Source organism: Cyprinus carpio, chromosome B21, assembly GCF_018340385.1.
Source record: "Cyprinus carpio isolate SPL01 chromosome B21, ASM1834038v1, whole genome shotgun sequence".
NCBI lineage: Eukaryota > Metazoa > Chordata > Actinopteri > Cypriniformes > Cyprinidae > Cyprinus > Cyprinus carpio.
Window position 1 is genome coordinate 17532485 of NC_056617.1, and position 21040 is coordinate 17553524.

The 21040-nt window shown below is 36.0% G+C and overlaps 1 protein-coding gene across 1 annotated transcript in view; it reads right to left on the minus strand.

Annotated features, from left to right (window-relative positions):
• Nucleotides 1–13725: 13725 nt before the first annotated feature.
• Nucleotides 13726–21040, minus strand: part of LOC109107631 (gamma-aminobutyric acid receptor subunit beta-4-like) — a 47542-nt gene continuing 40227 nt past the window's right edge. Inside the window, exon 11 of the mRNA XM_042747621.1 lies at nt 13726–20938. Coding sequence (XP_042603555.1) covers nt 20585–20938 — 354 coding nt within the window. The 3' untranslated portion in view covers nt 13726–20584. The remainder of the gene's footprint in view (nt 20939–21040) is intronic.

The window sequence follows — 21040 nt, forward strand, 5'->3', positions numbered from 1 at the left end:
AGGAAAGCACATCAGTAAAGTATGAGTAAGTAACTTACTTTGATGTTGTGGCCCTTAAAAATAGTTTCTGATTTATAGTTTGAACTGCTCCATCTTTGAGGACAAGCTTATGGTCAAATCCGGCACTGAACCTGTTCAGATTGAGTCAACAAAACTCTACTACAACAACTCTTCCTCTTCTCTAAAGTGGCACAACACAGCCCCACCCACGCTGATGCGTGTTCCTGGGGGCAGGGTTTATGTAAATTTCAGGGTTTGTGATGTCACAAACCCAGGAAGTGACACATTGACCGCCACAATTATCCACCGCCCCCTGCCATCAGCTCCCATGTCTCACATACACAAGCGTGACTTTAGCACTATATTTAGCAACTTTCTTTTTTCGTGGCTTTTTCCACCATTAGTACATAGTGACAAACCTAGCAACTTTTTTGGATAAACCTTAGCTGTCATTCAGCTGGAAGATGTCGGCAGTACTGGCCCGCGAGAGCGAGGTATGACTTTCCTGGCACAGTATCATCTCTCTGTGTCTATTCTGTGCAGTTAGCAGCAGAGAAGCAGCACTGTTTTGAATTATAAATAAGACCATAGTTTGTTACTCAGATGCAGACATAAAAATAATATAGCTGAAACCACCAGATACAGCCGCCCTTTAGTATAGATGTATGTTGATTTTATGAAATGATGTTGCGATTATAAATCAGGATTTAAGGAGTAAATTGAGAGTGACTGCTGGTTAACATGTAGTATCAATGGGTTGTGTTTAGTCACTATTTATACTTGTTTTATGTATGACAACAGAAAATATGTAAATGTGAACAACTTTTTTGGGCATTCAGTTGTATTAACAGTGTTGGGGGTAATGCATTTCAAGTAACGCAAGTAACATAATCAGATTACTTTTTTTAAGTTACTAGTAAAGTAACAGATTACTTCTTAATTTAGAAAGAAATATCTGAGTTACTTTTTCAAATAAGTAACGTAAGGATATTTAAGGAGGGAATGAAGACATCACATCAGAACGAACTGACAAATTGGTATTTTGCCTGAGAGCCCTATAACCTTTGAGTGTAACAACATGTATATATTATATATATATTAGGACTATCAGTTTAACGCATTAACAATTAATTAGCTATGAAAAAATAATGCGATTAATTTTTTTTTATATATATTGTGATCTACAGCTTATTTACAAACTTCACAAATAGAAAACAGCTATGAAACAAGGTCATACTTCAAGAATGATTTTTTTTTCATTGATATGTTTTTAAATGAATGATATGTATACTTATAATTGACATTTCTTGCTTCAACTGCCACCCTGGATGTATTTTTTTTTTTTTCACTGAGCTTAGCACAGTGCATTATGGGATTGATTTTTCCTTAAAGTAAACATGCAATGCTGCCTTACAGAATTTGACCAAAAAGATGCTGCCTTAAAAGCATAATCGTGTACCTGTGATACTGTATGCAGTTCACTAAGCTTTTAAAAGAGGGCCGTAATGTGAATAGAAACTGAATGGGGGAAAATGGTAAAAATACTGTAGCTAAACTCACAGGTTTCTATAAGAGTGCATGGCACTTGGGCAATATTTTATATTTGGGCAATATCTCCTGTTTTCTAATTCCTGTCACTGACAATGAAGAGAATAGCCTGCAATAGTTCCCATGGAAACCAGCGTAGTTTCTAGGGCCGGCGTGGTTTCCCTGGTAACTGGGTAAATGAGCAAGACCTACAGATAGCACTCAGGAATCAAGTTTAGTGAAGAATGAATTCCAAACATCATCAGCGCAAATGGGAACAAACCTGTTTACCAGCCTTGGTTTAGCCACATTAAATGGTAAAGCTTTTGCTGGCTGCACACAAATGTTATATAAGCCTATTTTACAAAATTAAATAAGGGATAATAATATATTGTTGACCAGACATTATTGGGCAATAAACCCAGAGAGGGTCATTATCGCCCCAACGCAAAGCAACATAAAATCTATTGTGCTGCAAATAGATAGATAGATCGATAGATACATAGACAGACAGACATTAACTATTCATTTGAGTGGATACTATTTTATTATGTAGGAAGAAAGGCATACAAATTAAGATATTTTTTAGCCTGAGACAAAGTTATTATACAGTTTCTTTATTAAAGCTATTTGTTATTTGTCATTTTGCAGATGCTTTATTTTTTTGAACAAATCCAATCTTACCATTTTCTACATAAATACAATGGCACAAATACTTATTTATAAAAGTTGAAATAATGGTAAATCTCAAACTGTCACCTTAACTAAGTAACTGAAATGTTGTCAGGAATATACATATATCAGTGGTGTGCAGGTTTTTATTAATTTTTTTTTTTTTTTTAAATATAATGTAAATTCATTTTCCAGTCACATTTTCTTGGTTAAATAAACATTACTTACAGAGTTGAGTGTCATCAGCATAGCAGTGATATGAAAAGTCATGTTTCTGAATGACAGAACCTAGCGATGCCATGTAGACAGAGAAGAGAAGTGGTCCAAGAACTGAACCCTGAGGCACCCCAGTTTAATTAGATGTTGCGACTTGGACATCTCACCTCTCCAAGATACCCTGAAGGACCTGAGAGGTAAAACTATCTATCTATCTATCTATCTATCTATCTATCTATCTATCTATCTATCTATCAATCTATCTATCTATCTATCTATCTATCTATCTATCTATCTATCTATCTATCTATCTATCTATCTATCCATCCATCCATCCATCCATCTATCTGTCTATCTATCTATCTATCTATCTATCTATCTAATGTGTGTGTGTCATATGTACAGTTTTTATTTTTGTTAATTTCTCCAAAATGATCTTATCTTATCTAATTTTATGCACTTTTTATTTAAATAATTAATGCAATACAACAGGTGCCTTTGCAATCAATAATATTTCTTATTCACTATATATATATGATGTAGTTCTCTGATGTAGCTGGTTAGTAGAGAATACTATTTTCGGTTGTACTTTATTTCATAGTGTGTGTCATAGCACAAAATGTTTAATATTACAAGTGGGGTAAGATGGTCCCTCCTGGGGTAAGTTGCCCCCCAACCCCAATTGGAAAGTTCTGAGGGTTATCTATTGACAATGCACAGATAAAAGAACACAGAACCACCCAGCACATTTCCATAATGATTAATGTAATCACCATTATTGATATTGAACTCAATTATTGTAATTTAACTCATTATCAATAATCATTATGAAAAATAGCATAAACGCAAACCATGATTTTCTTCTTCAAATAACCTTGCATGACTCATATTTTCCACCCTTAAATTTTGTGTCTGAAAAGGAAACTCCTACAAGTGCACATGAAGTAAGGTCAGCTCTCCCTGCCTTTTCATCACTATTTTTTTCACTGTGTGAACGTGGAGAAAAAAAAAAATCAGAAAGCTCTAATGAGCCTGTGGGTATATCTTTGGCACTTGAAACATTTGCATTGGATTCTATGAATCACAATGAATCAAAGTGACATCTAAAAGTGGCTCACTGAATCTCCATTACGCATTAATTACAGTTTTATATTCATAATGGGGTGCAATATCATAATTAATAATGGCCTTGAATCAGAAATCGATTTGCAAGCACCGCAGGACTTTCTGGGGTATTAACTTTAGAAAAAGACAAAATACTTCTAAAGAATCCTGGAAGTCACAATGTTTCATTTCATTTGAGACTCTAAGATATTGCTATGAAAGTACGTTACTTCCTGACAGAAAGCGCATACGGTTGTCATTGTTTTATTAATGCACCACTCATTTATCCAAAGACACAGAACAAGCAGACTTCATATTTAAATAGCAGTCTTTTTGTTACTTTTTGTTACATTTTGCTGCTATAACAGTTTGTTTCCTAAGTATCTAGAGTGGCTATTGAATGGAGTTTTGTTTGTTCTGTTCCCAAAACCAGCTACTAATATTGAAAAAAAATCAAGCATGGGATCAGATTCTAGTGTAGAGTGCATGAACAGCTAAACACAAACAAACTATAAATATTTATATATATTTATATATATACACTTACTTACACTTCCCTACATTAAATACAAAAACAAAAAAAAAAACAAAATATACATGTGGACAACTAAACAGGCTGTTTCACCCCAAAAATACATTTTTATTATAATTTACCCTCACACCTTTCAAACTGAAAATATTATTAAATCAACTTTCCATAAGTTTTCAGGATGTAATAATATTTAATCTGAATGGCCTACCATTATGAAAAATTCACATATTTGTACATCGGGCCTCAATCAAGAAACAACAGTAGAATGATTTGTATAACTGTGGTGAAATATATTGCTGTTCACCTAAAATAAAGAAACACGTTTATGTCTCTTTTGAGATAAACTGGACTGAGATGGACTGTTATAAAAACCATATTACATTTTGAAAGATTTCATGCATTCCCTGGAAATAAAACCAGAGACCTTGGTGTTGCTTACCACTATCATATCTTGACATAATAATAAAAAGAAATGCCTATGTAAGTTCAAAATTAAAAATGGACCAAACAGTTTATTGCACAACAAGTATTTCTTCATCCTGGTTGCTATGGTAATAATGAAGTCTTCCAAGGTTATCCTTAGTTCGTGAAAACACACAAGACACCTTCCTGAAGTTACATATCCAGGTTTTTCAAGTGTCACTGAAAAGAAACACACACACACACACACACACACACACACACACACGCGCGCACACACACACGCACACACACACACACACACACACACACACACACACACACACACACACACACACACACACACACGCAACTCGCACTCGCACACTCGCACACACACATCACACACACACACACACACACACACACACACACACACACACACACACACACACACACACACACACACACACATGCACACATTCATCCCCACAAGAAAGCGTATAATTTGAATTGCAGACAGTTGTATCTTCATTTAAACTTAAATTTTATTTTGACATAGTCATTAAAGGGTATCATCAACCATAATTCTTGGGAATGATCTGGGTGAGGGTGTAAAATCTTTGACTTGAATGGTTCTCATTAAATTACTTTTGTCAGAGACGAAAAACAACGTGGCCTTTGTTGACCACGGCAAACTGATAAATCCCTCAGTGTGGTTTGGATTTGGAAAACTGCCACTGGGTCACTTTAAATATTCTTCTGGCAGAGTTAAAAAGTTTTGGCACAAGTCACTGAAACTAACCACAAAATGTATCAAAGTCAAATGCACTCTTTAGATCTTACACACTTATCAAGTAGTCATATTTGAAAGTGCCTACACACCTTCCAACCATCTTTGATGATCACCAAGATATGATGTCTTTATATAAGCACCGGCCATGGTATGCTCATGCATAAAAACAAACAAACAAACAAAAAATGATGGTACAGGCATAGTAATTCTGTTGAAGATAACTGACCAGTCAAGTTTTGCTGGTAAAATTATTTAAAGGGATAGTAGACCCTCATTAACGCACCCTCAAAACTGTTTCTTCTATTGAACACAGAAGATATTTTGAGTAATTTTGGTAACCAAAGAGTAGAAGATAGACACTCATACCTGTTTTGAATAACTTGAGGGTAAGTGTAACAGTATGTGGAGGAACTCAGAGACGAAGCAGAGTAGGATGCAAATGCAGTATTTATTAAAGGGGTCCTAATATGCTCATTTACCAGGTTTTAATTTTTTGGGGGGCATACTAGAACAGGTTCTCATACTAGGTTGTTCGAAAAAACACATTATTTTTCACATATTTTACATTATTACAACACCTCTCTCCCCAGTCTGGCATGAACGGCTTGAATAGTTCCTGTATCAAATGAAAGCCCGCCTTCTGAAATACGAAATGTGCTGTGATTGGTTAGCTGGGCCAGTGTGTATTATGATTGGCTCCACTTGGTGCCTGGTCGGGAAATGTCATTCCCCTTAACATAGCCGCCTGTGAGCTTCAGTGTAAATACTGCATCAAAATCAAATTAAATTGAGCGCGATTTAAACCCGGATGACAGTAACCACTCTAAGCTTGTCTGTCTTGGGAAAGCTAGCGTGTCTCCAACACAGTGATAATGCTCATTGCTTTCTCTAATGCAGCTCAACCAGGTCTCGTCCCATTCGTCGATCTTTGTGATATCACAAATCCCGGAAAATATGCGTTGTAGTCCAAACGAGTCGTTTGTTGTAGTTTTTGAAAAGTGATTTCTGTTAAATAAAATATCTCCTTATGAACTGGACTTTGAACTTTGTAACTTTGCAGATCTTTTTTATGCTCAAACAGCAACATTACACACTAACTAAAGTTGAAAAAGTGAAAAAGCATAATAGGACCCCTTTAAACACAATAATCCAGGGACAAGGAGCAGGAACCAAAATAAAAAAAGGCACAAAACTAAGGAAGACCCCCCCCCCCCAAGTTATTATTAATAATTTTCATAATAATAAAAAAGAAAAAAGTAGATAGAACAGAAAATTAATAGAAAATGCTAACTGGATTCAGTTGAGAAGATGGGGGTTGCACAGGTGCACACAAAGCCTGGTTACAGACAAATCTGTTCTTTTCAAGACTGCACAGGTCTGAAGCATGATATGAATGGGAATGAATAGAATTTCAAATCTGCAGTGACCGCACCTTAACTTACTGAGAACCAGTTTGTGTGTAATGTATTCAAGAATCATGTTTATAATGTAAGAGCAATTTACAAATGCAAATGAAAACTTCCCCTTGGGAGCCTGAGGACAGTCGAGGAGACTCCAAGCCACGGTCACACTAGACTTTTGAGCACTGCAATAAACAGAATATGACGTAATGCGCTCACGAGTCTTTTAGTAAAACATGTGTAATACATCCAACTGTATTTATTATATAATCAATGAAGGCACCTCTCCTTATCTTTTGGAGAAATGAATGGCAGCAGACATATGATTTGGATGAGTCTGAACATTTTAACAGTGTGTTGCTTTCTGGCAATGTCAGCCTTTGTCATCACTGCTGTAAGTACTACGGGAGGAAGAGGAACATGCTTACAAGTTATAAAACATGAACAAGTATGAATTGGGTTAACAAGTGCCACAACATGCTCTTTCCCTACCCTCCAAAATCTCTCGGAGCACTGGGCCCACTGCAGCATGCTTTATTTTATAAATCCCTCTTAAATACCCCTTAGATATGGCTCTCTCTCTATATTTCACATCTTACGCATTTCATGCCTGTAATGATGGCATGATTCCCCATAAAATAAAAATTTGAGTTAAATTCATGCATATTAGCTCGGAGGCCATCTCTATGCAAGTGTAAAATGTAACAAAATTAGGCCATATATATGCAGATACATGCATTTACAGATTATATCATTTACAGCCTTTATCTCCATACAAATATAAGAATATGGGCTTATCAGCACTCAGGTATACATACGCATTTTTGAAAGAATAAAAAGCAGCTAACAATAGCAAGTCACAAAATGTAGTTCAAGAACCAAGCCCTTTAAACTGCCCACTCCAACCTTCCTGTTTAAAAAGGAAATACATCAAAAAAGAGAGGAAATCTCAAGGCTTTGCCAAAGAAACTAAAAGACTAAAAGTTTCAAACTACAAACATTTTACTGCGATACAGGGTATTATTGGAGGTGTTCTTAATCATTGAATCGGTGTGTTGAAAGTTAATATATTACGTTAAATAAATTGATACATTCTTTCTTTCTTTACATTAAACATCAATGTCTCCTGGTAAGAAATCTAAAAAAGGAGTTGCTGTATGACCATTCTTGCCAATAGAGGGTGGTGTTGACTAAGAAATCTCAGTCAACCATCTGCTGCCAGAGCTGCAGGGAGCTGGAGCCAAGTGATGACAAAGACGTGTCTGCCTCAGTCAACAAAATGGCTCACATCTCTGGTTCTCTAGAGAAACCAGCCTAGACATTAGCTGTGATTATATTCCAGCCATATTCACTCTCTTTATGCTGTGTCGTGGCATGTCACAAACACGAGTGACACGCAAGAGCTGTGTAAAACAAAAATAATAAAAACAGTGCAATGTTTTTAAAGGAGATTTGTGCCGGTTTCTGCACATCTAATGAAACCCTTTTCCACTCCTTTGTCAAATAAAAGCAAAGGCATCTGGCTGGCTGCACACAATCCACAAGGGAACGCATCTTTGTTTGAATCACACAATAAAATTGCCATGGAATTACTAGGAATCATTTGAGCCAATCATTAGTCTCCTTTAGTGTAATTATGTTTCACGTGAAGCGATTGGCAGACATTTTTGGAGAGTCACTTGTGAATTGAAAATAAAATGAGCAAATAAGGGTGTGGGGTGGAAGGGGAGGTAGGAAAGACAGAAAGAGAGAAATAGATTCACTTGTGCAGCAATGGTCATATGATATAGATAAAAGAGCGCCAAGTCTTAATATTTTATTAGACGCATTCCTCATCTATTCATCCCTGACTGAACAGAACTACACTGTGCATGTGCACATGTGAGTGTCTTTGTGCATTTTTGCATGCGTGTAATGTGTGCATTGGAGATATGTGGGACAACCTTAAAGGCATTCAGTTTTCAGTCATACCATCCTCTCTTTTATATTTTGTGCATGCACCATTAAATTAATTCAAAATGGTAAAGCCACAATATTATGTTAACATATACTGCATTATGTTATGTCAGCAATAGCTGTAACCATCAAGTGATAAATCAGTTCTTTGATTGCTTACAGTACCCTATCCTTATGCACGAATTGTCTATAATCTCTAGTGCTTGATGGATATGGGTTTTTCAAAACTACCAATACAGATATCTAGACAACAGATGCCCAATGGCTGATAAAGCATATACATGCAGAATACAATAATGGTGCATAATTTAAAACCAAATGAGATGCACAAAAAAGCTAAATGCTAAATATTTTCTCAAAATTTTGCAAAAACAGAAAATTGACATTACTGTTGACCTTTGAACTGACAGCCATGAATCTCAAAATAATTATTTTTAGTCTTTTCTTTATTTCTTACTCAAGTATTTTTTTAACCAAAAATATCCAAACTTCAAAATATCTAACAAACAAACAAAACACTTGAGTAACACTTTAAGAAAAGACACTGAAAAATGAGACAGTAGCAGCATTTTGGCAAAATGATTCTTGTAAATGTCCACTAAAAGTGAATGGAGCTGAGAGCGCATTGAATTTTCCCTGAAACAGATGACCATGGCAATATTTTATTATCGTGAATTCCTTTGGCAACTATAATCATGTAGTGAAAAATATATTGTAACAGCCCTAATACATATAGTATACCCATGTACAGTAGTATACAGACTGTATTTATAGTATAGTATACATAGCAACATACAGTGTAGAGAAACCTTTAAGGGCCGACTGTGTAAGTACTAAACATTAGAGACAACATTGATTCTCACGGATACAAATCCATAATTTTATGGCTACAAAGTCATTTGTCAGTGTTGTCACAAGAGCATTTGTGGGTCACTAATTTGATTAGCATCTTACATAAGAGATTACCCGTATAAGTACTGAGTGCAGTTATCAACAGGGATTCCTCTGCTGGTATTAAGTTTCACTGTAATATTTGCATCACATGCTCCACATCTATAAATAAAAGTATTATGGAAGCTTTCTGGCCTCAAGCAAGGCATTTTATTCCCCCAAGTGACTTTCCCAATCTATTCATAACTTCAAGGATACCAAGGAAATGTATACCAGACACCTGACTGGATACTCGGCATATTTCAAAAACTAATGTAAAGATTCTTCACTGTAAGTAAAAAAAATAATAAAATAAAATTAGTAGAAGAAAATAGGTTTTAGTATTTTTCTTCCAGGACATCATCCGTTAAGTGTATGGACATTTCTGTAAAACACAATATGATGCAAAGCATAATTCAAAATATGTCTAAAACACATGTGAAAAATCAATACAGAAAATTCCTTTATATTACAGTACATTGGGCCCTATTTTAAACAATATTCTTAGATTGTAGATTAGCATATGGCCAGCAATGGCTATAAGAAAGAACTGCGTTTTGATTCATAAGACTTCTATGTTTGACCAAGGACTGTTTTGGTAAATGTGTCTTTGAAAACATTTGCAGTACCATTTGGTGGTGCATTAATGCATTAAAAGGATACTCCACCCAAAATTGAAAATTTTGTCATTAATCACTTACCCCCATGTCGTTCCAAACCCGTAAAAGCTCCGTTCGTCTTTGGAACACAATTTAAGATATTTTGGATGAAAGCCGGGAGTGTCAAGGTCCATAAAAGGTATGAAATACATCGTCAGAATACTCCATCTGCCATCAGTGGTTCAACCGTAACATTATGAATCAGTGACAGTACTTTTTGTACGCCAAAAAAAACAAAAAAAAAACACTTTATTCTACAGTTTGTCTCCTCTGTGTCACTCCACATCAGCGTAGTGCAAATTTGGCAAATCAGGCAAATTTCTGTGTCAGCTGCGCCATAAGGATGCACTGTTTTCTTTCAAATCAAAGTGTAAATATGCGTAGAAAACATATACTTCTGGCGCAGCTGAAACAGAAGAGCATACACAACCTGCGTTCAGCTCATATTCTCCAAAATGGCGCTACACTGATGTGGAGAGACACAGAGAAGACAAATTGTTGAATAAAGTCATTATTTTTGTTTTATTCGCATACAAAAAGTATTCTTATCACTTCTTAATGATACGGTTGAATCACTGATGGCAGATGGACTATTCTGATGATGCTTTTCAAAATTTTCTGGACCTTGACAGTGTATTTTACTTGGCAGTCTATGGGACAGTCACAAGCATCCCAGTTTTCATCCAAAATATCCTAAATTGTGTTCCAAAGACGAACGAAGCTTTAACGAGTTTGGAATGACATGGGAGTAAGTGATTAATGACAAAATTTTCATTTTGGGGTGGAGTAACCCTTTAAAGAAAACAAAATTTGATTAACATATAATTAACATGATATATTTATCAGTCATCAAACCATATTAACATAACCACCATACTGTACCAAACCAGAAAGACTTTCACTTTTCAAGATGGAGAAAACTGTCCACAGCTTATAGAAACCAGTAAGATGTCAAGATGGCATCTTCCACCTCTTTGACTGTTTTCTTCTCTCTATTTTTTTTTTTTTACCCCTCACCCAAGCAGCCATCAATTTCTGGCCCATGTTAATGCACCCTCTCAATATTTGATGTTTTTTTTTTTTTTATGGAGTGCTGACAATGGAACAAGGAAATGGCCGGCACATATGGCTGATCTAGTTCAGTGCTCTGCTTCCATCTTCCCAACAGAACTCTGTACTCCTAGCCCCATAAGTGCATCTCCTCCACTGGGAACATTTTCAAAGTTTACTGAGGCAAGATGGAGCACAAAAACAACAACTCTGTATTCCCCTCAAGATTCTATATTGGATCTTTCTTTTCTCTGTCTTACATCCTTCATTGTGCCTCTGGTTTACTACATGGGCATTTAAAGAAGAAAGCTACTTTAAGGAACAAAGTTTCAAGAAAGAGTACTGTTGTTTTATATGTACATCTTCATTTCTTGACTCCGCCTTTGTTGTCTTTCCTACTGCGTTCTTTTGGGAAAGCATTTTGCTTTGCACGTCGGTCATGTACACAAACTGCAGTAAGAGTACACAAGATGGGGTAAAACCATGTTCTGCTCAGGGGCAGAATGGCAAATGTCCTGTGGGATTCCAAACCTCTGCATGTAGTCTGTGTCTTCAATGTGAAATAGGATTGGGACATGTGTACCATTTCAGAGATTCACTAGAAATGTTAACTGTCACTTTCCTTGAACAGGATACATAATAGGGCCTAAAACTCACAACAAACAAGACCAACAAAAAAGGAGGTGTTTAACCTTCAGAAAGCAGGGTTGCAAGATGTGAAACTAACTATTACATGTTGTGTTTTTTATGTTGTATTTCTTTATTCATTTTATATGAGATCTGCAATTTTTTAAAACACTGTTACCAAAACTACAAGTTTTATAGGGTTTAAATGTTGTGCTTGATGAATGCAGTCAAAACAATAATTTTGGTCCTACAGTACTTTATATTAGGTGGCCTTATCTAATATGCACTTACATTCAAATTAATAATTTGATACAATGCACTTATTGTGTACCTAAATGTTTTTGCATTATGTGTGTGTGTGTGTGTGTATATATATATATATATATATATATATACACCTGCATGTAATTAAATCTGCAATTAATTTCTGCAATTACATTTATATAATTTTCATTGACCCATCCCTTACACCTTAACCCTTAAACCTACCTATACCACCAAACCTTACCCGTATCCCACCTCAGTAGCAGCAAAAGTGTTTTTCAATACAATATAAACACAGTAAGTACATTGAACATATTTTTTTGATTTAAGTACATAGCAGTTAAGGTCCCCAAGTTATATTTTTGTAATGAAAGTGAATTATGCACTAATACAGTTTTGCTATGTGCTAAACATTGATTTTAGTCATTAATATTATTTAGTAACAAATAATCTCGGTGACACTTTATTTTAAGGTGCCCTTGTTACAGTGTAATTATACTTTTAAGTACTGAGTAATAATAATTAACTAAATGTACTTACTACAGTATATGGTTAGGGTTAGGATTAGGGTTTGGTTTAGGGTTACTTGCATGTAATTATGCATAATTAAGTGCTATTATAATAGTAAGTATATGTAACGTGTAACAAGGACACCTTAAAATAAAGTTACCATAATCTTTTTCTCTTTTAAAAAAAAAAAATCCCTCTAAATATATTGATTTTAAATTCAACAGATCGTGTCCAATTTATGAAATTGTTGTATGAATTTAATTGTTGTATGCCATCAAGTAAATCAATACTATTAAAGTCGGACAGGACAGAATCAAAAATTTTGTTAGATGGAATTAAAAACATGGAATTGGTGCATCTAATGCTTTTAAATATATAACCCATCCACACCCAACCCCCTTAATTTTTTTTTTTTAAACAAATGTAACAGAATTTGAACAACTAAAAAATTAAGGGAGACTGTCTTTACTGGATTGCAGCTGGGTACTTCCTGTGTTTAGACTTTCACACTCTTTTTCTCCCAAAAAAATTCTACAAAAAAATGAAACAACTTCATCATCTCATCAAAAAAACAAATAACACCACTCTTTTTACGGCATATGTGAGTCCTAATATACATGTCTTTTCTTTTGATTCTCTTGCAGATTCTTGCCAAATATGAGCATCCAGACTAATGTTGTTGTGGGGCAAAGATTACAATCTTCCAGCAGGGATTCTGTTGGTACTTTATTCAGGACAAAGGGTTGGGCGGGAGGTGTATCTTTAGTAATGTATTATTATTATAATCAAATTCAAACTGATTATACAAGACAATGCTATGGTCTTCACTTCTCATGTCTGTTTGCAATCTCATTTTTCCCTATATATGTGTATTTTTTTCCCCTCTGCAGCCCTTTAAAAACAGAAAGAAAAGAAAATGACAGTGTGAAGACCTGCAGCACTTTGAACATCTCTCTTTACATCATGTTCTGAAAACATACATGATTTACCATTTGGGGACTAATTAGTAAAAACAAAAGGCAGAGGTAAAGAAATGCAAACATTAGTCCACAAATGGCAAATGAAAAGACTTCTGCATTGTCGTTCTTTACTGTATAAGCCTTTATTTGTAAAAAGTCAGTTGGTTACTTATAACCCATTTTTTTTTCTTTGTACCACATACTGTAACATCTTGTATTAGTAAAAAACACATTTTGCTCAAACACCTAGAAAAGCTGACCGACACCATTACATTAATTGGCACTGACAAAAATAAAAGAAAGAAAGAAAAAAGAAAAAGTAAAGAAAAAAAGAGAAGAGAATACAACCTTATACTTTACAAATGTTGATTTCATGAAGACAAATCATACCCCCAAATGGATCATCAAAAATCATCACACCTCAATAGTTCAACAGAATCAAACCAAGAGCTTAATGAGAACAAAACCAGTACAACACAAAAACAGAATGCATTTTACTTTCAGGGCAGGATGTAAAGTAGAAATATATTTCCCTTCCATGAGAAAACATCAACAATAAGAGTTAACAATTCATTTAAAGAATACAACAAATACAGGCAACTAGAAATGAAACGAAAGAATACTGAATAGCAATTGAATTCTCAAATTAAGTATGAAGTGGTTGCCCTAGATATTTGCCGAATTAATTTTATTTTGAGGATTTTCTCTTCAGGTTAGTACTTTGCGTGTGTGTGTGTGCTGTGTTTATGTGTTATAAGTCGCTATATCAGTAACACTATCCTGGCGCAAAAAAAATAAAATAAATAAAATAAAATAAAAAATTCAGCCAGTCATGCATTCTCATGGCATGAAACTTTAACTTGCTGTTTTGCTCAATGAGATGTAAGCAGGTCTAGTCTACTTTGAACTAATGGCTTAATAGGTGTATCTATCTACTCTCATCTGTATGTGATATACAAAAAAAGCAAGAAATGGTGAAAATGTGCATATCTTCTCATATATTTTTTTTTAAAGTGATGATTCCATGAATCATATTCTCCATAACTTTCCTTTTCGGATATAGTACTTTTCTTTTTTGTTTTCTATTTTTAATTTAAGATTTACAGTGTTTGGTTCGATCTCTGTGCACAGCAAGAAGCAAAAAGCTTGCTTTCTTTGTATGTGAGGGTGATATGAATGGCCAGTTTTAGAATAGAAAAGAAATTATGAAAATAATCCTTTCCGAAAAGACACATGCAAAAAAAAAAACGGTATCTTTTTGTGAGTTTTTCTCCTTTTCTTTGTCTTTTTTTTTCAGAGATAGGTTTCGTTTGCAGAAGTTATGCCGGTGCTGTAAAAGCTGTCCATGCCAGTAGCATTGAGGCTAGCTGTTATTACCAACTGCCCTGTTTTGTTCATGCATTAAGAAATATAAGTGAAAGATATCATATTTACAATACAATTCACATGTAATTACACATATACACAAGAGGCAAGAAAATTCACATTAAAATCAGTTCAACAGTTTTTGTACTTCCTTTTCTCCTGCTTCATGGGTGGATGTTGCAAAAGACAAAAACAATGTACTTGAGTAAAAGCTATTCGATGATTTGTCGAGTTATGTTAATGGTATGAAAATGTTGAAGTGAGCATATGGGGTGATTTGTGTGAAGTGCGTAGATAATTATGTCCTTCGTTGTCATCAGAACACATTAGCCTCATTGAGTTCTGCCAAACCCTCCCCCACCCCCGCTGTAAGTTGTGCAAAGCTGTTTTAAATAAAAGGACAAAAAACATTAATAAACAATATATTCTTCTAGAACTAAAGCAAAGTGCAAGACGAAAGGAAAATGTGTCCACTATCCCCTAACCATAGAGCAAATTACACAGAAGAAATAATACTTTAATGTTACGATGAGTCACATTCTCCAAAAAAGGCCAACAATCTCATCAGTGCTCAAGAGTATGCTACCTTGACACAATGCTATTCTAAATGCTATTCTTGTCCCATTATTTCCTAAATAATATCCATCTCAATAGATGGAGTCTGCCATTTTTGCGACTTGCAACAGTGTATCTATGGCTGAGCCACTATTCTTCAGAGAGTGTGCAAGATTAGTTGTTACAAATATAGACACGAAGGACCCATTTCTTTTCAAACACAGTTTTTAAGGTGGCAAAGGATGGCTGAATGCTAGTAGTGACACATGTAATCTAAAGTGATCAAAACTGAACGCTGTCTTGTGCATCACTAGATAAAAGTGGTAATTAGCAGCAATTTTTATCACAATTTAACCCCCACACATCTGACACATTCTGCGATAGACTGATAACAGAGCCCCCAACCTTCAAAATTTATTAATTTCATAAAAAAAAAAAAAAAAAAAAAAAACATCAAATACACAACAAAAGACACAAGTTGTTTGAATACAAATTAGCTAATCGTGCAGAATAAGTAACAATGTAGACTTTGTGATTTTGAAATTAAGATTACAAAACAAAATATAACATGGACTGCCATGAGTCAACTACCATCACTCTCTCAACTCAGTGCTGCTACATTTATCTGAGTATTTTGGCCAAATGTCCCTTGTAAACTGGCAAATTGGTCTTAACGACAATTTATCTGTTCTAGCACTATGGTGAAACTAAACTTTCAAATAAAAAGCTAAAATGCTAGTATGGTGTGTTGCATGCACCAACTCCCTTGGATAGTGAAACATGTGTGAGACTGTATGATTAACCTGATAGCTACTTCTAAAACAGCAACTTGTGCCATTGTAGATTTTCAATAGCGCTATCTATCAATGCCTTCGTACTGCAGCAGGTTGCAGACTTAGCAAACAGGTCAAGCAGGCCGACGGTAAAGAAATTAGCATTTGGGCTACGTGTAAACCCTCCATGTTGTGGGAATGATTTTACTATTACTTGCCACGTAATCTGTAATCCACGTAATCTATGCAATTGTTGTTTTTTTCTAATAGGTTATTCATACCATACTTTTTGGTGTGAATTAACTCTACAATATCCATGTTTCCACTTACAAAACTCAGAACCAAATAACCTGGATAAAATGCTAAAATAACTTTTTTCAGTGTAATATAAAGATTTAATTATGAGAAATAAAATCACAATTAGGAGTCCGCACAGTTACAAGATATAATTGTGGAACAGAATTTTGGAAATTGTGAGGTTAAAGTCCCAATTACAAGAAACTGTGAGTAAAGTGAGATAAAAGGTCATACAGTAGATAACAGAAATAAAGTCATAATTGTAAGATAGAGGTGCAATTACTAAAGGTGAGACATCCAAATTCTAAACCTGTAAATATTTAGTTCTACATTTTGAGGTTCTGAGGTTCTAAGCAGTGGAAACATAGCCAGAGACATTTGAGGAAACTAATTTATCACTATATTTTCTAGGTTGTAGCACTTAATTGTACCCCAAATGTTCAATGATCAAATTATAATGCTCTATAACCATGTTTAAGGCTTGAATTGAGTTGAAAGAGAATCACTTTCTCATGAACTTTGTTGTATTTGCATTGTATTGCTCAGAAATATTTCACGAAAAATGCTTAGTGATCTTGTTAAGGCAAATCTTGCAGGGACGAATGCCCACAAACCAGAATCTTACCAAAAATCTGTTCTAGGTGTAAGCTCACTGTGAATAAACAGAGTGCTGGTGCTACAAGAACATGTTGATGATCAACACAATATCCATTTGAACATATTCAACATCCAACATGTCTCAGTGGCACAGTATGGCTGTATTAGCATTTCACCAATCCCCATGCTATCGAAAAATTCAACCCTTGCCTATCGTGATTGGTCAGGACGCATGGACCAATAATGTTTCAGATTACCCTGTGGAACATTAAACTGAGCATTAGTGAGAAAGACTGCATAGTGCCAGCAAGTCTACTAGAAGGTAACGAAGCTATGTAGTAAATGGGCGCTAACTTACATGTACTGTATATAGTTATGAAACCTCTTGTACAATCTACTACTAAGAATTTCTAATTATTCTCATGGATAATATACCGAACCACAGGTTATGATATTGTATGCAATTTTTCTCTATTATTAGTCACGCTAAGGAAACAATAGAGCACCTATTAACACTGATTGATAACTTAGCAGTAATATCTGATACAAAAATATATCAACATCCTTTTAATTGTGCAGTCTTATCAGTTAATAGTGGCTGGCGCTCAAACGATAATAAACTTAAATATATGTGCCACCTAGACGTCATGCCACTTTTCCACCTTTTCCAATTTGTCAAAGGCAAAGCAAGCAAACTCTGGTGTCCAGTCTCAAAAAAATAAAAAAAAAATAAAATAAAAAACTGGTCCGGTTCCCTTGAATACATTAAGAGAAAAGTTGGCTGACGTTGCAGTTGGCATTTTCAACTTATCACTACACTTGTCTACAACACTGCACTAGTAGAGGTGGACCAATATTGTAGCTTAAAAGGTCTGATCTACATTGTAAATGCACATCTAAACGCTATAGATTAAATGTGTACTCTAAGTACTCTGCCTTTGAACCTTCATTGGCAAAGCATTGCAGCATCTTGAATGCCTACTGGGAGTCATAATTGGCCAAGCCACCCCCATAACACTCATAATAGTTAGGCTTTCACAAGAAAAGCACTCTAACCTCCATCCTCTTTTAGTGCAGATTTGCGCTTAACTTAATTGCTACACTGTGCATGCAACTGTGCATGTCTTGCTTTGCACTTGAGAGTATTGGCTCCCTTGCACAGGTGTTAAGGTCGTGCTCACAATAACAAATATAATAACACAAGTGGAAATCCTTCGAACTTGCTTCTACGGTCATCTGCTGATAAGTAACATAGGACCTTACAAGTACCTAGAAGTACAGCCTCCTATACCTTCGGATTTCCCTGATTCCTTTGTTTCTCCATGGAATGAGTGATCTGTTGGTGATGTGGTGGCTGGTCCACATTTTCCCGAGTGTTGAGAGGTCTGGTGTGGGGGGTCGAGAGCCAAGGGACTCTGCTGAGCTCTGAGGTCTGAGGCCTGCTCAGAAGATCCTCCTCAGGGAACTCAAGCAAATCCAGGGCTCTCGTGTTCTCAAACCACCACTGGGAGCTTTCTCTTTGCTTTTAAATGTCCCCTTGCTCAGTTATTCAGCAATTCAGTTCTCATCCACATCTTCAAGAACTGATCCAACATTGCTGTGAAAAGCATTTGTTGGGATGCTTCTCCTCAACTGAGCTACTCTGAGCAGTGAGACATCTAGACACAACCAGAAATGAGCTTTGAATGAACGTGGATGGCAGATGAACTGATAAATGAAATTGAGCAGTCACCTGAAGATAGAGAAAGATCTGGTGACCTCAGTGTCAATGAAGCTGAGGTAAATCATAATGAGGCGAAGCCCAAAAGAAATGGTGGTGGGTGAGTCAGAGGTTCATGGTAAAAAGAGAAATGAATTATAGGCCTTTTTGGTTGTCACTTCAGTTCATGGCTTTTATCGTACATGTCATTTTGCCCCGAAAAGACTCAGAAGCTTTTTTTTTTCTTCCTGATTATGCTGATGTCATTCATCTTTGAGAATCAATCCCAAGATGCAAGACGTCAGAGCTGTGGGTGGGTCTGCAGTGCTTAAAGTGAAAGGTCAAAGATCAAGGGTCATTCGGCCCTCTTTCACTGATTGATGAACTGAGGACACATCCTTCAGGTTTCAGACAGGCACATTTTAGAGAAACTAAAAACATCAGCGTATATCATTCTCAGGATGGATCACTACAATGACTGAATATATACAATATCAGGTCACACTATGGTTTGAGTGGTTGACTTAAACATGAAACAGATAAAAACATGGTCACATCCCCTGTTGAATACATAAGAATCTTTTCTCTCCTTATTTTATACATTTTCACATAGTTCAAATCCAAGTTCTAAAGAAACGTTACAGCTCACTAAGGGTTTCCCTCCATTCCAAACAACACAAAGCTCTACAAGATGTTCATGAATACTGTATCAATAGAACAGATGGAATGCACTAGGGACAAGAGTAAATAAAGAACAACATTACTACCTGACCATGTCAATAAGGCTACTGAATGAATGAATGTACTCTTTTTTTTTTTTTCTTCGTTTTCTTAAATTCCCAATGAATGAAGCATACCAGTGGCTTAATATCTATTAATGAACTACCTCTAGAACATGTTTAGGTGATGCCCTCCAAAAATTTGGATTTAACCCTTAGCCCAAAACTGAAAGAAAGGAGAATCTGCAAAAAAGAGAAGAGAGAAAATGAAACATACTGACTCTGGGCAGGATGCATTGGTTAAAACTCAAGATGGTCGTCCAGTGTAAACCATTGACCAGAGCTGAGAGGTCCGATAAAGAGCACGCTTGTCACTTGCAAAATCAAGGAATGACACATAATTCCAAAAGAGGCTGCTGTACAGTGTAGAAACGGACATTTCCGTCAGTCTCTTCCATGGGGATGGGGAAAGCAGTGGATGGGGTCTAGGGGCCCGCTCGGATGATGCCCCGAAATGCACAAGCCACTTCTGATTTCATGAGCTGCGGTTGGGAGAGGTTGATTACAGTATCGATAAAAAGCCAATGACACGTTCTTTTTCTCTTGCGATCTTTTCTTTTGGCAAAAATATCATGCAGTCTTTAGTTCCGTACCCTCCAACAGGGGACTAATGTATGTAACTCGTTGTTTGTTTCAGAAGGAAAAGAATTCAAATATTTGAAAGGTTTCTTTTGTATTATTCTTAAACATTCAAGTCATTCTATATAATACGTTTCTCTTTTTTTGTTGTTTTTTTTTTACAGCAGAAAAGTCCTTTAGATTTTACACACGCATGTGTATATAGAAATAGAATATATAGAAATATGCATATACATATGTATCAACTTTTCATATATGTGTACACATATTTTCCAATTGTATCAAAGCCAATTCAATGTGCTCTCAAAATATGGCCCATGTTTCCTAGGGGAACGCATATCAATTCACGTAATACAACCAATAGATAAGGTTGAAGAATCCAAAAGTGATGGGAAAAATGACCCGGGACCACTTGTCAATGGTGCTAACATCCGCCAAGTTGGGGATTTTGAGCTTCAGCTTGGACGAGCGCCTTCTTAGCCGGCAGTTGGCACGACTGCGCATGCCGCTGCGGTCCAACGAGTGGTGGCTGAACCCATCCCGTGAAGCCATGGGCTTGCGGAACTGCACTCCGGAGCTGTCAAAGGACATGACGGAGTTCCGTGAGTCACTGACGCTGCTGCCAACGTCGGACGGCATCACCTCATTGTTCATCTCCAAAGTGGTGAGAAGAATGTTTCCATAAGCGTCCACTTGAAACAACAAAAGAGAGAGAAGGCTGGTCATAAGTGGCCATAGGAAAGGGACGGTCCTAAAACAGCGTTCAACCTTTCATGCGGATGCAACGGTGATGTG